Source organism: Oryctolagus cuniculus, chromosome 1, assembly GCF_051225735.1.
Source record: "Oryctolagus cuniculus isolate XC-2025 breed Fujian yellow rabbit chromosome 1, ASM5122573v1, whole genome shotgun sequence".
Taxonomy (NCBI): domain Eukaryota; kingdom Metazoa; phylum Chordata; class Mammalia; order Lagomorpha; family Leporidae; genus Oryctolagus; species Oryctolagus cuniculus.
The window spans coordinates 75,018,147-75,038,952 of record NC_142867.1 but is presented as its reverse complement, the minus strand read 5'-3'; the positions used below and the strand labels follow the sequence as shown (position 1 = coordinate 75,038,952).

At 40.7% G+C, this 20,806-nt stretch overlaps 1 protein-coding gene across 22 annotated transcripts in view; it reads left to right on the top strand.

Annotated features, from left to right (window-relative positions):
• The window catches only part of DLG2 (discs large MAGUK scaffold protein 2), a 2,253,656-nt gene that overhangs the window by 1,732,861 nt on the left and 499,989 nt on the right, over nt 1-20,806 (top strand). For 16 of the 22 annotated variants that reach the window (XM_051821160.3, XM_051821155.3, XM_089332096.1 and 13 more), the window contains one exon: nt 19,474-19,629. The exons of the other annotated variants lie outside the window; for them this stretch is intronic. In XM_051821160.3, coding sequence (XP_051677120.1) covers nt 19,474-19,629 — 156 coding nt within the window. The remainder of the gene's footprint in view (nt 1-19,473; nt 19,630-20,806) is intronic. 22 annotated transcript variants of the gene reach the window in all.

Genomic DNA, 20,806 nt, shown 5'->3' with positions numbered 1-20,806 from the left:
AAAGGATTAGATCCTGCCAACCACAAGGGACACTTAGATTGACTTCCAGGCTCCTGCCTTTGTTCTGGACCAGCCCTGGTTCTTGAAAGCATTTAGAAAATGAACCAGAAGTTGGAAGACAGCTTGCTCGCTCACTCTCTCTGTCTCTCTGCTTTTGAAAATAAAATGAAAATAAATGAATTATTATAAATTAAAAGAAAAATAATGGCATAATAATATAAAATCAACTTTTTTTTTTTGACAGGCAGAGTGGACAGTGAGAGAGAGAGAGGCAGAGAGAAAAGTCTTCCTTTGCCGTTGGTTCACCCTCCAATGGCCGCTGCGGCCGGTGCACCGTGCTGATCCGAATGCAGGAGCCGGGTACTTAGCCTGGTCTCCCATGGGGTGCAGGGCCCAAGTACTTGGGCCATCCTCCACTGCACTCCCTGGCCACAGCAGAGAGCTGGCCTGGAAGAGGGGCAACCGGGACAGAATCCAGCGCCCCAACCGGGACTAGAACCCAGTGTGCCGGTGCCACAAGGCGGAGGATTAGCCTAGTGAGCCGCGGCGCCGGCCTAAAATCAGCTTTTTATTTACCTACTATATCTCTGCATGCCTAGGTATAAATTTGGGAATATAGATGAATATAGGCATAGTATGAACATAGTGTTAAGCACTGAGAATACACACAGGAAGCCAAAAGGAGAGTCAGAGTAAACAAGTAAGTTATAACACAGTGTATGCATATGAAGGAAGTCATATTACTAGCAATACAGAGGACCTTGCAAGGTGAGAGGGATGACTGGTTGCCAGATAAAATAAGAATTTCCAGTAAAATTTGAATTAAATAATGATAAACAGTAATGAATATGTCTCATGCATTAGTGACATATCTTAAAATTTATTTTTATTTATATTAAATTGGATTTTAACCAAGCATCATTTTTTTTTTGACAAGGGTATAAAACAAAGTTTATTCCCAGCAATACTATACATACAGACATTTCTGGAACTTGTTTCTTCTTAAAAGTATTTGATGTTCCTTTGTTTTAAACAAGTCTTTCTATGATCTAAAATTAATAATTATTCTTTACCAAAGCTTTGAAAAATAAAGAACTGGATGAGTAAAAGAACTAAAGTCACATATCACCTTGTGTTGCTCCCCCTCTTCATGGCCAAGCATCATTTTATTAACAAAGTCTACAACCCCTAGGAATGGCAATAATTATGTTTTTTCATATTCAGTGAGAAGAATATCTTGAGAATTAATTCATATCTACAGAAGTGACAAGAGACAGATGTTAAACTAGAAAATTTCTTGCCAGATTTTCTGTTTAAATACCTGTACTAGTCATTACATTTAATGAGTGTCTTCCAAGGCCCTGTGCTAATTGCAAATCACAAATTATTTCATCTGATACTCATAAGGCCCTAACAGGTAGGTTCTATTCATGCCCATGGGGGAGAAAACTGAGGCAGGTAAGTGAACAACTTGGTCAAGTTTACATGGCCTATAAAGTAAAGGGACTAGAGCTTGAATATAGATGGTCAGACATGTAGTTTTTTTTCTTTATGCTATTCTCAACTGCCTTTAAGATCAAAGCTGTAATTGTCAAGATGAACAAGAAATATTAGATCCCCAAAAGAAAGGGGGTTGACAGTAAGATGTAGTAGGTTAAGCCACCGCCTGCAATGCCAGCATCCTGTATGAGCACCACTTTGAGTCTGGGCTGCTCAGCTTCCAATGTGACTCTCTACTAATGCACCTAGGAATGGAGCAAAAGATTGCCCAAATGAGTGCAAGGACCCAGCTCCTGCCATGACAGCCATCTTGAGAGTGAACCAGCAGATAAAAGATTTCCTCTCTCTTTCTCTCTCTTTCATTCTCCTACTCTGTCACTCTGTCATTCAGATAAATAAGGAAGTCTTTTAAAAAGTAGTACTGGTACACCCAGTTTTGAAGTTGAAAATCCATGCTCAAAAACCAGCCCAACCACTAACAAGTTATGTATATGAGGAGGGGAATCTTTTGGTCAAGCCTTGCAGATAATAATATTGCATATCTCTTAAAATTCATGAAAGAATTACATATATGCAAAATATAAAGTATATATAGCATAGGGCCTATCTCATAGTAAGGTACCAAGATACATGTAGGTTGTCATTAATATTTAAAATAAATCAAAATTTCATATCAAGTGACAATCACTTGACATTTAAAAGGATGATTAATCTGCAAGTAGATGAGATGTATCTTGGAAGACTATGAAGAAAGTAATAGTGAGACTCTGAAAGAAACCAAGAACTACTTAAAATATAGGGTTTGAATAAAGGAAGAATATATGTAAATTTTAATACAATGTGAGACACAAATGCTAGGATATTTGTGACCTCAGTCCATGTCTTGATCTGAAATGCGATGTTACTTCTTTGCTAGCAGTCTTCAGAGAGAGCCAGGCCATGCTATAGAAATCTCTTGTTCTTATGAATGTTGCATCTTTCTCTCATGGCCACCAGACAACCTTTAAATCTTGCTCACAATAACAAGTCCAGAAAAGGAAATGATAACAGTTGCAGGAACTCAAAGAAAATATATCATTTCAAGAAGACAGGGAATATATCCATTTAAATGATTTGGTTAAAGTCACCCTGTCTTTCCCACTGATAAGTAGAAAACATATTTAAACATTAATTTTCCTTCTATGGAGCTGATGTTATAGTCAAGCTGACTTTCCATTCAGTTCAAGGCATAAAAGTATGTTCCACATGGAATCTGTATTAATAATGTAATTGGAATACAATAGTATGTAGCCAAATTAACATTTTACATTCTACTTTAGGTGATATCTTTTGGCTAGACATATTCAGAAATTCTTACGGAAGTGTGAATTTTGATACTCAAGATCTTACCAGATTTAGCAACCTTTAGTTTAGTTGTTATAGACAGAACCCATCTTGGAGGTTCTGAGGAAATAAAGTTGTAGTTTCAGAGGTGGGGTCTATATTTTGTAAAATGATGCTTTCACAAATGGCACGCAGAAAGAAATCCTAGGTGATCTTAGCTTTGGACCTTCTCTTTTCTTTCAGAATCATTGTGATGCTTCCCACACTTCCTTTTTCTTCTCTTGTTTCTATTTTTTTCTCCAAAAGGAATGAGCTTGCTTTCTTTGTCTACACTGTCTTTGAATAGTACTGACTGTGAATATGCAAATATGACAGTGTACCCAACAGGTCAAACCTATGAATCCTTGTGGGGTGTCCAGCTAGCTCACTTCAGACATTGGTACCCTGCCTACAGCTCTACCGAAGGCCAAGCCCAGAGACAGCAGGTGACTCATCTCCCAGGGCCTGAACTGAATGGACAGGGGATGTTATTTGACACAAAAGAGGCTAATCCAGAAGTTAGTCAGAAACCAATAATGTGGTGCACTCTCAAAGGTCACCTGAATCTATCAAATTCTTTCTTTCTTAAAAATAAGGCCAAATAATGTAACTATCAGTGAAAGGTGAAGCTTTAATCATAAAGGAGGTCTGAGGGTCTGAGTGCTGGGCAAGTTGCTGTCATTGGAGAGCAAGTAGAAATTGTGAGCTAGAGCGCATCTCCTTTATAAGTTAGTGGCTTCTGTTTGTTTTTAGAATAAACCACTATGACTGTCTCTCTACAGAAACTTTTGTGCACACTTTCAAGTTTCTTCTTTTTTTTAAGATGCATGTATTTATTTAAAAGGCAGATTTACAGAGAGGCAGAGGCATAGAGAGATCTTCCATCCACTGATTCACTTCCCAGATAGCTGCAATAACTGGAGCTGGGCTGTTCCAAAGCCAGGATCCAGGAGCTTCTTCCAGGTCTCCCACATGGGTGCAGGGGTCCAAGCACTTGGACCATCATCTATTGCTTTCCCAGGCCACAGCAGAGAGCTGGATCAGAAGTGGAAAAGCCTAGTCTTGAACCAGCACCCACAAGGGATGCCAGTACTGCAGGAAGCAGCTTTACCCATCATGCTGCGGTGCTAGCCCCTCAATTTTCTTCTTAAAACAACACACTAGAAATAGAACTCCTGGAACAAAGGGTAAACTTACTTCCAAATCTTCTGAAATATATTTCCAAAATCCTTTCTTGAAATGTTGTAAAGGGTTTATATACCCCATGGCACCAGCAATGTGAGTGTCTTTCTCACCATACCACAAGTAAATTGTGATTTATTGATTTTTTCGGACCCTTTACTGTTTTTAAACAGGAAAAGGAGGAATATAACTTAGTTTGTATGACATTTATTCCCGGTGAGATTAAACATTTAGATGTGTGTGTATTTGCTATTCATATTTTCTCTTTTGTGACTGAATGCTAATAGCCTCTGTCTATTTTTTATTGAAATGTTATAATTTTTTCTTATTGAAGTACAGAATTATCTCAAAAATATTGATAAATATATTTGAGCAGATGTTATTCACAGATTGTAGCATATTTATGAATCTTTTTTTACTTTAATGGTTTTAAATTCTTAACTCTCTCATCTTCTTAACATCTCTCATCTTTTATGTGATTGCCTCCATTTATTTTATGCTTAACATTTTCTTTTCCATCAAGATGCTAGGTAGGTAACTATTAACCTGCTTTTTCTAGATATATATTTTATCCTAACAGTTCAATAAAAAAAGAAAAAAGAAAAACCTTAAGTAGGTTTACTAATTAAGAGTTTAGAAGTCGTTGTGGCATAGCGGGTAAAGCCGCCACATGTGATGCCAGCATCCCATATGGGTACTGGTTCAAGTCCCAGTTGTTCCACTTCCCCTCCAGCTCTCTGCTAATGCACCTGGGACAGCAATGGAATATAGCTTGAGTGCTTGTGGCACCTGCACCCATGTTGGAGACCCAGAGGAAGCTCCTGCCTCCTGACTTCAGCCTGGCCCAGCCCTGGGTATTGCAGCCATTTGCAGAGTGAACCAGTGGATGGAAGATCTCTCTCTCCCTCTCTCTCTCTCTCTCCCCCCTCCTACCTTGCCCCATGACTATATCTTTCAAATAAATAAAAGTAAATCTTTTCTTTAAAAAGTTTAATTATTTAAATACTAGTATAGGACACAGTGAACCTTCCTGAAATAATTCAAATCCATGCCACAAAGACCTTGATCTGATCTCTTGCATTTCAGATAATATTTGTTTCAGTATCTTTCAGAAAGCCAGAAAAGTACCACTGCAGCTGGACACACTCATACACTACCAAAGTATAGTGATCCCACTTGTCTGTTACAACCAGCATTCTCAAGGTCATCAACTTTCCTCTTACTCCAATAAAATACTCCATGACCCCATTTAGAACAGACTGCCATCAGAGGTCTTAATTTTATTGAGAGCTAACCTTCTTTTTGAGGAAATAAAACATCTTATTAAGTCAAAATTTTCTAGATGATTTAAATGGTGCAGCTCTAACTCTGCCCTTTCTCTCCTCAATAAACAAACATAATAAAATATAAGTGAGAGTGATATTTATATAAGAAAAATGGCTAATCAATCACAATTTCTATTTTTTGAAAAGCAAATATTTGCAAATTATGGTACCTAGGCTATTATTAATAACAAATTACTTATGACCCAACAGTGTGATATGACACCACATCTATCAACCACACAAGAAAAACAAATCAATACAAAGATGCAGACACAAATCAGAGCTTAGAGTTGGGAATTATATATGGTTAAGGGCAATAAAAATAATGAGAAATTTAGAGAAACCAGGTATAAACCTTTAGGACTCTGATAGGAGATTAAGTACCTGTTCGCTACTAGGTGCAAAAGTGAGTCTTTAGAAGGTGCCATTATGCAGAGCCTTTTGTGATAGGAAAAGCCAATGATTGTTACTTCCTTTGTTCAGCCCTTTTGTAAAGAATTCATATTACTTGAAAATGCTATTATGTGAACTGCCAGATTCTGAGTGAGTGGGTGCAGCATATGTTTTCTACATATTCACACAAAGGAAAGCAACATTCTCAGAGGCTATGCGCCTTTGCAAACTTCAGTGTCTGAGAGTTACAATCAAGATAACAATGGTTGCTATTTGGTGAGCTTCCAGTGAGTGCCATGCACTGAGATAAGTGTATGAGGCACAATCTCTATTTCTCATAGCCATTTTCAAGTTAATCTTATTATCCCCACTCTTCAGATGAGGATATTGAAGCTCAGAGAAGTTAAGAAATAGCAAAAGGTCAAACAAGGTAGAATTGAAAGGTCCAGACACCAAACTATCTTGGTTTCTTTTTAGTTACAATGCTGCTTCAAAATTTAGCCTTCTGTATAATTTTATGTCATATAATTTTGCTAGTATTATTACAACTATTTACTGTCATTAAAGTTTTCTAAATGATGAAATTAAATCTGGGGAAAGTTTACTTAGTATGGCACAAATAGCCATCTACTCCACAGGCCCCAGTGGAAGTCCATGAGGAGCCAGTCTGATGGTGCTTAGAATTTCTGGAGGAACACGTTCTTATAAGTCATCTAGACCATCCTCTCAGCCAGATTCTCAATTTCATACTTTAAGTCCTTTATAGCATCTTCATCAAGTGACATACTTTTCTGCTTAAAGGTCAGTATAAGAGAAGTCAGTCTCAGTTGTACTTTGGAAATTTATATTTATTAAATAAAAGTTTAAAAAAGCCAATAAAAACAAATTTTACAAGTAAGAACAACATATATTTAAGCATTTCATATGAAAGGAAAACTTTATTTCAAAAATTTTTGTAACAAGTTTGTTTTTGTTTGTTTTTGGCTTCAGAGTTGCACACATTTTTAAAGAAAGACATAAGACATTTCTAACAAGTTGTTTTCAAAGATTTACTTTAAATCCTGTATTTATTATTTAATAAATTTCTTCCTCACAGTAACAGAAAAAAAAAAGAGAAGTCAGCCTCTTCCTTAATCACTATGATTAAGCCACATAGTTCAAAGCCTGATCTCTTTTATTCCCTAATTACTTTTAGGGCTTCCCCAAATTCTTGCCTTAAGACCTACTAGCCCAGGCTTGGAATTCAACCCTCTTTTGTTTGGTCTTCAAAATCCTTCAACCAAAATTCTTTGGCCCAAGAATTCTATTGTTAAAAAATATTTTTCCCAAATTGTATCAAGCAATCTACTATTAGATGCTTAGGTCTCTGAGTTTATCATCATTAATGAAGCTGGGTTCTACATTCTGTGAATATATGGCCAGAGTTGTTGGGAGTTGGGGATGGCGGGTGGGGATGTTGCTTTCCCTTTAGGACAGCCTAGGAAGGCCACAGAAGGATAAGGGTTGGAGAATTGGGAAATTTATCCATATCAGTCTGCCTGACATAGATATTTATGATTAAATATATATATGTAATCCACATTCCTCCTATGGTAATTTTTGACTCTTCCCTTTGTAGTTCTGGCTTATGAAAAAAGAATAAAAATACTGATCACTTTTCTTTCACAGCTTTTCTCATTTTCTATGATAGTGTAATTTCTTACATTCAAAAAAACCAATAGATAAACAAAGGTAAGTCAGATTTGGCTCTGATCCTCTGAAAGCTAATAGCCTAGAGGAAGAAAGAACTCTGGGAACCAAAGAGGACGTATAATGAGATGAGGTCCCTGTCTACAACCACCCAAGGACTTTGAGTGCTGCCCCTTTGCTGGGAAGTAGGATAACTCAATGAAGTATGAGTCAGCCTTACTGTTACTTTTAAGGAGTTGTATTCCATTAATTTTGTACCTTCAGGTTCTACAAAGATGAAGAGCCCAATGACAGTCATCATGATGATTGTATTAAACATTTATTGTCTCTGACATTGGCCTGGGACTTGAGTGTGGAGCCCTTGTCAGCTGTAAAATTTAAAAGGAACATTCATAAAAACCTGTAACTGAGATAGTAATATCTTAATTCAATATTTTAGAAAATAAAATGAATGCAAAAGTTTCAATAATGAACAAAATATCAAAGTTTTAAAAATGGTATCAGTCTGGTATTCATCTCAGGTATTGTGGGATTATGTAAAGGTCAAGGGATTATGTCCCTGAGTAGCACAGTCTAAAAGAGATGTACAACAAATAAGGTGCCTCTTTTGTTTTCATTATTGACTGCAAACAAAAGATCTGACTTAAGTTGTACTAAGAAAATAGGATGGGAGGATGATTTTCATTATATGGCTGATGTCATATGAGAACCATCAGAGAAATTCAATAGCATCAGCCCTAATAGGCCCCCCTCAAAGAATGAAGCCAGAATGTTATTCTAGATTCAAGGAACCTCTAGACATTTTAGCAACAAAATTTTATGGTGCTTCTCTCTGGTGTTCTATAAATAGTAGGACACACCGACAGCTATCCTCTACATATCTGCATCCCTTCTATATGCTACTAACTAGTAATTTCTTCTGCCTCTTTATTCGTATTTCATAGAAGAATGTGATTGGCCTAGTCTTTTTGTTTTTTTAATCATGAATCCTACTATATAGGTCATGGTTAAAAACCTCAATCTTGGTCTAGGGGTTCTAAGTGCCTTTGGCTAGGGATGGGACTGACTGGAGTAAGAGTCAAGAGAAGCAAATGGGAAAGGGCAGTTGCAGGCAAAGTAGTTTTTCATAGACTAGGGTATAGTAAAAGCACATCACAAAATACTAACATTGTGGATTAGCAATTAAAAATGCCAAGGAAGCAGAACAACAGCCTGTGCTAATGGAGTTCAGAGAAAAGAGAGCTCACCAAGGGCCAGTGTGTGCTAATTATATATTATAAGAGCCTGCAATTATAAACCCATAGATATGCAAATAAATGCTGATGGATCAGCAGAGGAGACTAAAAAGCCATTTGTCTATGGCCCCTGATAAGTGAACAGAGAGATAGATGATTTGTTTGTAAATTCACTTAGAGAATGCACTAATGTCTTCAGCTAATTTTCCCTCTTTTGGGGGTGCTCACAGGAAGAAGAGAGACAGTAGGCACCTGGGATTAGATTTCCATATTCATTACCTTCTCACCTAGGTGATTCCAGGTGCTTGTAATAAGATAATCAGGTCTTTTCAATGGTGACTGGCTGATTCACACTGCCAAAAGTCATTTCCCACTGCATCCTTTACTGACTAAATAGGAAGTGATGGTGGCATCTGCCTGCCACCCAGATCCCAGCGACAGCTCATAAACTGGCATTTCTTGTCCATCTGGCAGAATGGACATGGAGAATATAGCTGCAGGGAAGGACTCAGAATGCCTACCGCCAATACTAGACCTGGTGCTCAGGACTGGGAAATCTTGAAGGAGCACTGTGCCCACAGGTTGGCTCTCACAGGGACAAGGTTGGTGTTGAAGTGCTAGACTCAAGCACACATCAAGCTGTTCTTCCTCTGAGGGCAGATGAATCACATGTTATGTATTTCTATTAGGCCGTCACAAAACACACACCAGAGTAAGGAGAAGGGTTTATTGGGGAAAACCCAGCAGACCAGAGGGAAGGGGCAAAGAGGGAAAAGGAGAGTGAGAAAGAGGAGAGAGGAGAGGAGAGAGGGGAGTGAGAGAGGAGAAGAGGAGGCTAGAGATAGTGGGCAAGAGAGAGCAAGGAGAAAAGAGAGAGCAGAGAGAAGAGAGACGAGAGGAGAGGAGAGCAGACTAGAGGAGCCAAGAGAGCCACGTTTTCAGGAACAGGTCCTTTTAAAACTTTGCCCGAGGATGGGCAGGGAAGCGGGAGTAGCAAATCCCATTAGGATGGGGGTGGAGCTTGACACCAGTGGTTGGGCCATGTGGCCGCCTGCCTTTCAGCAATGGCGGGGGGCGGGGAGGAGGGGGCCAGGAGGGAGCCAGGGCATAGGATGTAAATCAGGGTGTAGATCGCGCCATAGATAAAACTGCACCAGTTTCCTAACATTCCCCCCTTTTGTTTTTTATAAAGCAGGAGTTGTATGGGATTACATTAGTCCCAAAAGTCCAGGAGGAGTAGAGGGACGATGATTGGTCTTTAGAGCTACTTCCTGATGACATGGGGCGATGAGGTACTCTTTGTTGGCAAGGGACGATGTCTCAAGCCGCTGTCTCCTGGGTAGGGAGCTGAGTATATCCGTCTAGCAGCATTTGGTTGACAGCCTGGTTGCTGAAGGCCTTAGTTCGTTCCATTATCACCTGCTATAAACACTTAAACAGACACTGCAGTATAAAAGTCAGGGTGAGAATAGCAACCAATGATCCTAAGAGTTGCATTAACCAGGTAATGAGAGGATTTCATAGAGGAGAGGAAATGGGGGGGGGGGGGTCCTCTGGACCCTTTGAGGACTGTTTGATGGGAGAAAAGCCACTCATCTTTTGTGGGTAGAGGGCTTTGTAGAGAAATTCTGAATAATCATACAACATTAAGTATGGGAGAGGACCATCAGAACACACATGTTGGGAATAGAGCCATTGGTGTTAAAGTAGAGGCTATGATTACAAAGGAATGAGGCCCAAGTGGGCCAGATACAAAAGACAGAGTCATCATTAGAGAACCTAAGAAAGGTGCCATCTAAGCCATGAACAAGTTCTCCGATTGAGAGGCAAATAGAAACCGACAGAAGGGGCTTGACAACAATCTGGTGGGCTTTAGGCCTCATTAAGAGTTAAGAGGCCCAGACCCATCCATCTCTTCACACAGGGCACATCCAAAGGGAGGTACAAACCCTCCTGGGGAAGGCACCCCGCTGACCTCCATCACCCCGCCTGCCTGGGAGGAGAGCTGGCCAGGCAAAGGCAGGCGGCATCTCCAACAGGAAATTTACAGTTCTGCCCACAATGCTGTTGAGCCTACTTGACCGTCTCCTCTCAGCAGCAGTGGTCACCCTGGAAGCCGGGCTGAGTGAAGGGCCCTCCAGCCTAGAGCCAGCAAGATCTGTGGCTCCAACCTGGTCGTCCTTCGACTCCAGGGCAGCTCCATTTCTAGTGATCCAACTCCTGGCAGAGCTGCCAGGGCTCTTCACGAGCCGACCTCTGCTGAAGCCCAGAGTTACCACATTGAAAGCCACTGCAGTGGACTGGCCTGCCGGGTCTCCCCGATGGCAGATCACAGCACAGAGCTACATTCAGTAGGCCGGCCATCTATTTTCACATTGCTTCTGATGCCCAGCTTTTTCCTCCTGGTCCTTGCCAAAGCAGACCAAAGGATGCAAGTCAAGGGGGTGTCCAAGTCCCATCTCTAATCCTGGTGACCTAAACTACAAGTCTACAGTTATAGGCATGCTATATATGTTCATATATATATATATGCTATATATGTTCATGTTGAGGCAGACAATGCCCATGAGGAAAGCCACGTCCCTACTTCAAAACTTTCTCTCCCCTTGGTCTGAAAGGGAGGTCTTCCCTGTCTACTGTGCTGATGGCGAAGTAAATCTAGCGGTAAAATTACAACTTAAGCTTTCATTTTGGCTATGCCACCCCAGAAAATGACAGCCATCCCTTCCACAAGATCCAAAAATCAAATTGTGCACCCTGGAGATCCCTCAGAATAGAATAGTTTCCTACCTCAAAGAGAACAGAGAAATGAGAGAATAAGTCGGGCTTAGAATAGAGAAATGAGGGAGCCAGTCCCAGATGGCTTACTGACAATAGCAATATCAAATGAAAACTTAGCAAACAGTTCCAACCATTAGATAACAACTTAAGAAAACATTTACCAGAAGGTCCAATGCCTCTATAAATTTTAAGAATACATGTATTTGGAAACATCTCTTAAATATCTACTATGGTGTAGCTTGTTTAACCAACAAATTCAAATACAAGTATATAATATGTTTTTATTTCTTTCTACCAACAGGTTTAAAACATTTAGATTTAGGTCACATGAATTAAAATGTATCTTTGAATAATTTTAGCTGTTTAAATTTATGGGCAATCTTTCATCTACAAGCCAATTAAAATAAAACTCTTAATAAATTTTTCCATGTAGACATACAATATGTATACACAAACAACATAATAGAACAATATAGCAGTTTTAATAATAACTTTTTAAAAATCTAACTCCTTTTTGTAAATTACCAATTGATTCAAATTACTTTCTGTTCTTAGTAACCTCAGTTAACCATGCTTTCTCTCAGTTGGTACATACAATACATTATTGGCTTCATCTGTTTACAGAACCATCCCAAAGTACTGAATACAATAGAAGTGGCTGGAATAAGTCCATCAGAACCTATAGGAGGACAGCTAAACACAGAACCAACAATGCTTTAGTTTTATGAGCAGCAAATCTGATATATAAAACTGGATGACAAAAGACTTTAAGTTGTCATGTTTACAATTATAATTAAAATTATAAATTCATTATAAACTCAACAAGAGGCACTTGCTTACTTCACATAGCATTTTTGAAAGCACCTGTAGGATTTTACAAACCATTTAACCCTTTTAGGCCTCTGGGGCTTTCTCATTAAGATAACTATCATGTCTAGTAACACAAGATCATTAGACCTTTTAATTCTCAGACATTTATATCAATACAATTTTATATTATAGAAACTTAAAATTTAGCACCACTTCACAACTTGACAGTACTTCTAATATAATCCAAATAGCCTGATTAGTTGTTGTCTCTACATGATGAGAAACATATAATGTCCTTCGATTTTTTTCAATTGGCCCCGAACTGGAAAAACCCAAGTCCAAAATTTACTGAAAATTTCAGAATCCAAATTCTTTGGAACTTAGATTTTTTGAATGCCTATCAAGGATGCCAAGAAGGCTCAAAGTATCTGGTTGAAATAAGATTTCTTAATATCATGACATAATACAGACCAAATTTGATCATTGTTATAAAGTGATTATTCAAATGTTTTAGAATAAGCATATATTTTAATAACCCATAGCTCTTAATAAAAACTCAGCTGTTTTCAAACAATTAGAATTTAACAGAGACATCAAGAGAACATAATAGATTACTTTAACAGAGGATCAGATTCTAATATTTTGTCAAAGAGGAATAGATTAGTATACTTGTGATGTTTTCCATCTGCCAGTGTCCTTGATTTACATTTTGAAATAACCTGTTAAAAATCTCCAAATTAAGACAACATTTTTGATATAAGGTAACACATCAAATTTCAGCCTGAGTTACTCTAAGCAATGTTGTACTATTTTCAGACAGTTTATAAACTAACCCAAACATTTTTTATAGAATATAACACACTGAGTATACAAAAGTTTACATTTAAATGCATTTATCTCATTTGCCTTTACCCAATTTAAATTAGCAGTTATACCTAAATGACTTAAGATGCTAATATTATATATCTCTACCTGAATTCAATTAAAATTAAAATTGCATCATCTAAAACAAGTACTAATTACCCATTGCTGTTTCATTGAGTACTGATTACCTGGAAACCTGTTAAAATAAATAGCAAAAATATGCTCAGCAAGTTACAAAACAATATTTTTAAAGGTAGTGATCTTCCTAGATTCAAAGAGAAATTCCTTCAAACACAGAATCTAGTTACAGCTGCCTTTTTCCTAAGATTACCTTAGGCCCATGACATCATAGTCAGTCAGCTGCTTCTGAAACAAGAGTTCAGGCAGCTGCCATAAAGTTCCCAAAGGTGAGGATAGGCCAGAGTTCAATGCACCAAAACTGACTTTCCTGTCTGGCTTGCTCAGGATAAATCAAAAGAGACATCAGAGGAGTGGGATACCTAATATGTTTCTCAAAAAGCAGGGAGCCCAAAAGGATGGGATTACCACTCCCTTGCTATTCTTATGGTAGAACTAGAACAAAAGAGCGACAAAAGACCAGTTGGAGGACAAGGGCTGGAGAATGAAAGCATGGAGACAATCATTCCCAAACTGATAAGACAGAGAGTAGACTTTGGGCCAGGCCTGGTTCTAAGATAAAGTCCAAATTCCTGGGTGGGAGGGGGAGGTGCAGTGAGCTGAGACAGTGAAAAGTTGGAGCCATAAACGTGGAAGGCAGGGGTTTTGGCTTAGGCCCTAGACCTCTAGTGGAAACTTTGGAGGCTGATAGGACCTCAGCCAGAGAGCAGTACACATAGAAGGTTTAGATGGAAGACAGAAAAGCTTGAGCATATGGGATCTCCTTCCACTTTCCCGAATGCTCACAGAAGTGATAAAGATCTTGAATGTTATCAGGGTCAAACCACTCCAACTTTGAGCCAATCCCTCAGGGCCACACATGCCACTGTGGAAGGGCCACTTTAAAGATGAGCATCGACGTTTGAGGGCTGGAGCCAATTTGAGAGGGGCCATATTACTTAATCGGACGAAACGCAGTTAGAGAAAAGTTCCCATTGTGACCTGTAGAGTCAGATCCATGGATTGCAAGCGTCCTTGAATCCTGGAAGTCTGACTAATGAGAGAATATGGGAGCAGAAGGCGGGGTCATCACCCAAGTGCCCACTGGGGCCCATGGCTTAGCCTGTAAAAGGGGAACAGAGGTTGAGTAGTCACTCACACCCACTGTTGCCCAAACACAGTGTCTGTAGAGACTAAAAGCCTTAAGTAGGAGTTGTGGTTAGTGTCTAGTACTATGACTTTTATGAGAGTCAGGCAAGTAGACAGTAGACCACAACTCAAAGAGTTGCTGTGAGAATTTCCCATTCCATGTCTTACCTCAGAATTTGGAAGGCTGATGTATGGATGGAGATTGTGGAGCATTTGGTGGCGTGGAAAGAGTTCCAGGGGTGTGTTTTGTGACTGGCAGATATCCAGGACCCCAGAGTAACTCAGAGGTCTCCAAAGGGAGAGCAAAGTCACTGGGGGACGCTGGATCACCAATGTAAGCTTTTCCCAGCCAGCGCACCAATGTTGCGTATTTCTGTTATGCCATCACAAAACACACCAAACACCAGAGTAAGGTAAAGGGTTTATTGGGAAAAAGCCAGCAGGCTGGAGGGAAGGGGTGAAGAATGCAAAAGAGTAAGAATGCAAAAACTGTAAGAGAGAGAGACAGAGAGGAGAGAGAAGAGAGACAAGAGGAGAGGAGCCACGAGAGCAGGAGAGAAGAGCCAAGAGAGCACGCGTTCAGGAACAGGTCCTTTTAAAACTTTGCCCAAAGCCGGCGCCGTGGCTCAATAGGCTAATCCTCCACCTTGTGGCGCCGGCACACCGGGTTCTAGTCCCGGTCGGGGCGCCGGATTCTGTCCCGGTTGCCCCTCTTCCAGGCCAGCTCTCTGCTATGGCCAGGGAGTGCAGTGGAGGATGGCCCAGGTGCTTGGGCCCTGCACCCCATGGGAGACCAGGAAAAGCACCTGGATCCTGGCTCCTGCCATCAGATCAGCGCGGTGCACCGGCTGCAGCGGCGGCCATTGGAGGGTGAACCAACGGCAAAAGGAAGACCTTTCTCTCTCTGTCTCTCTCTCTCACTATCCACTCTGCCTGTCAAAAAAAAAAAAAAAAAAAAAAAAACTTTGCCCGAGGGTGGGCAGGGAAGCAGGAGCAGCGAATCCCATTAGGATGGGGGTGGAGCTTGACAACAGGTAGTTGGGCCATGTGGCCACCTGGCTTTCAGCAGGGGGCGGGCGGGAGGGAGCCAGGGAATAGGATGTAAATCAGGGTGTAGATCGCGCCATAGATAAAACTCTGCCAGTTTCCTAACATCATGAATGAATCCTAACTGACAATACTGAGATTTGGGTCCCTCAACATAACCTGTGAGAACTGATGATACAAAAAATTCAAACCTAATTAGGTGAGTAGAATATGTATGACATTCCTTGAAAGAACCAGAGACCCCCCTCCACATAACTTCTGTCAATGGGGAGTGCAAAAAATAAGTAAGACAGATTAATTCAAAAAAAAAATTTTAAGAACCTACTATGCATGATTCTATTTTCAGACTGTAGTTTGTGTAGTGATTACTGTATTTTGCACCATATCCTACATAGTACATAATGTATGACAGAATCCTAGGACTAATGAAGTTATTGTATACAAATCTCCAGATATGAATTCTATTTTTATGCTACTTGAAAAGAGATTCTCTCTGATAATTAATTTTGTTGTCTGGTTGCAGTACTTTGTCAAGATAAGCTTTCTCAAATTTGTCAATTTTTTTTTGTCTTTGGCTATTTTTTTACCTACTGTCGCTCCCCCTCTTCGTGGAGGAACGACACAGGACCCTGCGCTGTTCCTTCGTCTGCTCGGCCCTCCCCGGGTTTGCTGCTGGTTCTTCCCGGGTTGGCTACTATCCCTTCCACCTCCGTGGAAGGGCAGTTCTCCCTGGCCACATTCCCCACTTCCGCAGGGGAGCGGCACACCGCCGGCCGGCTCTCTCGGGGGCTGCACAGGTGTTCCCCTTAGATGTTCCCCTTAGATGTTCCTGGTGCATGCCGTCTCTCTCCTCCTTTATAGTCCTCCTCTGCCAATCCCAACTCGGCTGCCCACACGCCGAGTACGCTGCTCTCCAATCAGGAGCAAGTCCTACAGTTTATTGGTTGAACTGGAGGCAGCTGTGCGGAAGCTGTTTACTTCTCTCCCAGCGCCATATTGTGGGAGAGCAGATGCATAGAATAAGTCTTAATTCCAGTAACTCAGTCCAGTCCGGGCTGCTCCCCACACCTACATATCTGCTAGATATCAATTGTTCTCACAAGAAATCAAATTCGATGTATCTACTCTTTAGTCAATGACAGTATAAAATAAGAAATAAAAAAGTAGGGAAAGAATAGAAATTAAATAAGGGAAAAAGATTCTTGGAATATCAGTATCTACATCTGTGTTCCTAAGATTTTGAATGATGAGTGCCTGAGCTTAGGCAAATAATCAATCCACTATTCTTGAAGTGACTCTAAACAAAAAAAATAAGTACCTCCTTCTAAAGTCCAAAGTATTAGAGACTCCCCAAAATGCCTAATCTACTCAATACATGAATCATATTATATTACATCCATAATATGGTTCCAAAAAGATGCAGGTACATATTTCAAGTGTTCAACTCTGGGCAATGTTCAACACATTTTCATTGTGTGGAGTTAAGTGTTAAAAGTGAAATATTTTCAGCCGGCACCGCGGCTCAATAGGCTAATCCTCTGCCTACGGTGCCGGCACGTCGGGTTCTAGTCCCAGTCGGGGCGCCGGATTCTGTCCTGGTTGCTCCTCTTCCAGTCCAGCTCTCTGCTGTGGCCCGGGAGGGCAGTGGAGGATAGCCTAAGTCCTTGGGCCCTGCACCCACGTTGGACACCAGGAGGAGTACGTGGCTTCTGGCTTCAGATCAGCGCAGTGTGCCAGCTGCAGCGGCCATTGTGGGGGTGAACCACTGGAAAAGGAAAACCTTTCTCTCTGTCTCTCTCTCTCACTGTCTAACTCTGCCTGTCAAAAAAAAAAAAAAGTGAAATATTTTCCCTTAATTCAGTTCAATACAATATAATTAGGAAGTTTTTTTTTTTTTTTTGACAGGCAAAGTGGACAGTAAGAGAGAGAGACAGAGAGAAAGGTCTTCCTTTTTTTCCGTTGATTCACCCCGCAGTGGCCGCTGCTGCTGGTGCGCTGCGGCTGGTGTGCCTCGCTGATCCGAAGCCAGGAACCAGGTGCTTCCTCCTGGTCTCCCATGTGGGTTCAGGGCCCAAGCACTTGGGCCATCCTCCACTGCCTTCCCGGGCCACAGCAGAGAGCTGGACTGGAAGAGGAGCAACTGGGACAGAATCCGGCGCCTTGACTGGGACTAGAACCCGGTGTGCCGGCACTACAGGTGGAGGATTAGCCTAGTGAGCCACAGCACCGGCCAGGAATTTTTTTTTTTTTTTGGGGGGGGGAGCAGGCAGAGTTAGACAGTGAGAGAGAGAGAGACAGAGAGAAAGGTCTTCCTTTGCCGTTGGTTCACCCCCCAAGTGGCCACTACGGCCGGCGCGTTGTGCCAATCCAAAGCCAGGAGCCAGGTGCTTCTCCTAGTCTCCCATGCGAGTGCAGGGCCCAAAGACCTGGGCCATCCTCCACTGCACTCTTGGGCCACAGCAGAGAGCTGGATTGGAAAAGGAGCAAGCGGGACAGAACCGTCGCCCCAACCGGGACTAGAACCTGGGGTGCCGGCGCCGCAGGCAGAGGATTAGCTTAGTGAGCTATGGCGCTGGCGAGGAACTTTAAGATATGTATATTATCTAGATTTGCTTCTGAAATTTTGTCCAAAATATGGTGCTGCTTAGGTAAAAGGACTAGGAGAAAATTGGTAACATCAGTTTTTAGTCGGCAGAGTAAACAACAAAATTGAATCAGCCCTTCTAGGCAGAAAGTACAATGCAACAGAAATAACATCATTATGAAAATGTTTTGGCCGGCGCCGCGGCTCACTAGGCTAATCCTCCGCCTAGCGGCGCCGGCACACCGGGTTCTAGTCCCGGTCGGGGCACCGGATTCTGTCCCGGTTGCCCCTCTTCCAGGCCAGCCCTCTGCTGTGGCCCGGGAGTGCAGTGGAGGATGGCCCAGGTGCTTGGGCCCTGCACCCCATGGGAGACCAGGAAAAGCACCTGGCTCCTGGCTCCTGCCATCGGATCGGTGCGGTGCGCCGGCCACAGCGCGCCGGCCGCGGCGGCCATTGGAGGGTGAACCAACGGCAAAGGAAGACCTTTCTCTCTGTCTCTCTCTCTCACTGTCCACTCTGCCTGTCAAGAAAAAATAAAAAAAAATAAATAAATAAAATAAAATAAAAAAATAACATCATTATGAAAATGTTTCATGACCTAAAAGAAGTTTTTGATTCTTTCCTTCTAAGGTCCTGTGCTGACAGTTTAGGTCAGCAATCATTTTATGTATAATAATACTTTTAATTGAAGAAATACTGAGCTCACTAGAGCATCATAGGCTCTAAATTATATAGTAATATAATGGTATTCCAGTGAATACAGAGTGTTAAATGGGCTACAAATGTAAGTAAACATGTTATCATTTTTGAGATGCATTATCTATAGTTATTTCTTTTTATTAAGTTCACAGCCTTAAGTTTATTAATATTATGTCCTGTTTATATCATGAAAAATGACACTTGCTTCCATGAGATTGTGTATATTTGTGACATATAAAAGAACTCCAGAGACAGGTAGTCCTGCAGTGGGATAGTGTCACTCCATATCATCAGTGATGTAAAAACTCTACATTCATCTTCAAGATTGCCTTGTGGTCCAAGATCCTGTTGAAGTTCCAGTCCTTATATCTGGGTTCCAGGTCAGCAGAGGAAGGAAGTATGAAAGAGAAAAGTTGCATGGGTCCCAGTTGAATCAGTTCCCTATAAGCCATCATCCCAATAGTCTACAAAACCCATGTGCTCAAATTGCATCTCAATTTGCATTAGACTAAGCAGTTTCACAGGACCACATCTACCCACAAGAGAGGCTGTGAGAAAAGTCTTCATTATTGGAACAGTGACCGGTGGAAAATTCTGTTTGCATTAGTAACAAGTATGGAGTGATTGAAATCACTTTGGATTTTTTACTTTTACGTATGGTAAAATGCTACTAGTTGCACAGTTGTTCTTTATATGTGCTAACCATGCATATCTTCTCTTCCTCTTGTATCACCAGGCCTCCGGAACCTGTTTACAGCACTGTGAACAAACTGTGTGATAAGCCTGCTTCTCCCAGGCACTATTCCCCTGTTGAGTGTGACAAAAGCTTCCTCCTCTCAACTCCCTATCCCCACTACCACCTAGGCCTGCTCCCTGACTCTGAGATGACCAGGTACTGCATGCGCTTCCTCACTTCATCTTCTCAAACTGCATGTGCTTCCACAAAGATGAATGGGGAGAATCCTCCTCTGCTCACTTTTCTTGCACCCAGCATCTTCCTCAAGGTGGAGAGATGTTTTGCTCCCTTGGGGCAATGGGCAAAATTAAGAGCATTGCCATTTTCATCTTAGTGTGAACACAGAGCACTCAGACATGATTACTTGGTGCTCCACATATTCGTGGTTCTTATACATTTTAATAAGATGTTAATTATATTTTTCTAGAAGAATTAATTTTCAAATTTAATTAGCACCATTTCTGTCATACAGAAGTCTGAAAGTGAACATATATTGAGTAATTTTTGAATAATATTTAATCAGTGCTCACCATGCTCCATGCACAACATAGCCTAGAAAGTAGGTACGATTACCACCATTTACTATTTTAACAAACATATTAAACCATATCACCATTTAACTGATTCTTCAAGGCATTAAGTACTTTGTCCAAAGCTACAGAATTAGTTGGTTCTAACTAACCATAATAATGATAAACTCAGTGTTTATACTGTGCTATGTTAGGGAATTATGTATAGGTATGTTCTCTTATGTAATTACCCCCATCTTTTATTTAAAAATAGAGGCTCAGAGAGATGAAGTCATTGCCCTCAATGTGATCTGGCCATTAAATGTGGAGTCCAGATTTGGCCTTACAACGTTTTGAGTCTCTCCTGAACAAGTTGGTAAACAAAGCACTCAAAGTCTTATGCTTGGACACAATTTTATGCTAATATTCTAAAGCACATGTGTGGTAAATAATAAAAATCCCATCTTCCTGTCTTTACCGCTTAGTGAGAATCAGAGCAAGAGGAGAGTAAGAAAGATAGAATCCACAATTAAGTCTATATCCATATCTCAGTTGTAATGCTCCTATTCATAATGAAGTCTATAGTTATGCTTTCAGATAGAACATCTTCATAATATTATTAGGGCTGAGATGATTCAAAGTGAAAATATATGATCAAAAGGACCTCCTTATTAACACCATCTGTATTTTGTTATATTTTCAAAGAATAAACTAAGAAGTCAATTGCTTATCTCTCTAAGGGAATTAAATTTAAAAAGTCTAATTATATCCAACATTTTTAGAAATAAATGAGAAAACATACTTTTGACTATGTAACCAACTGG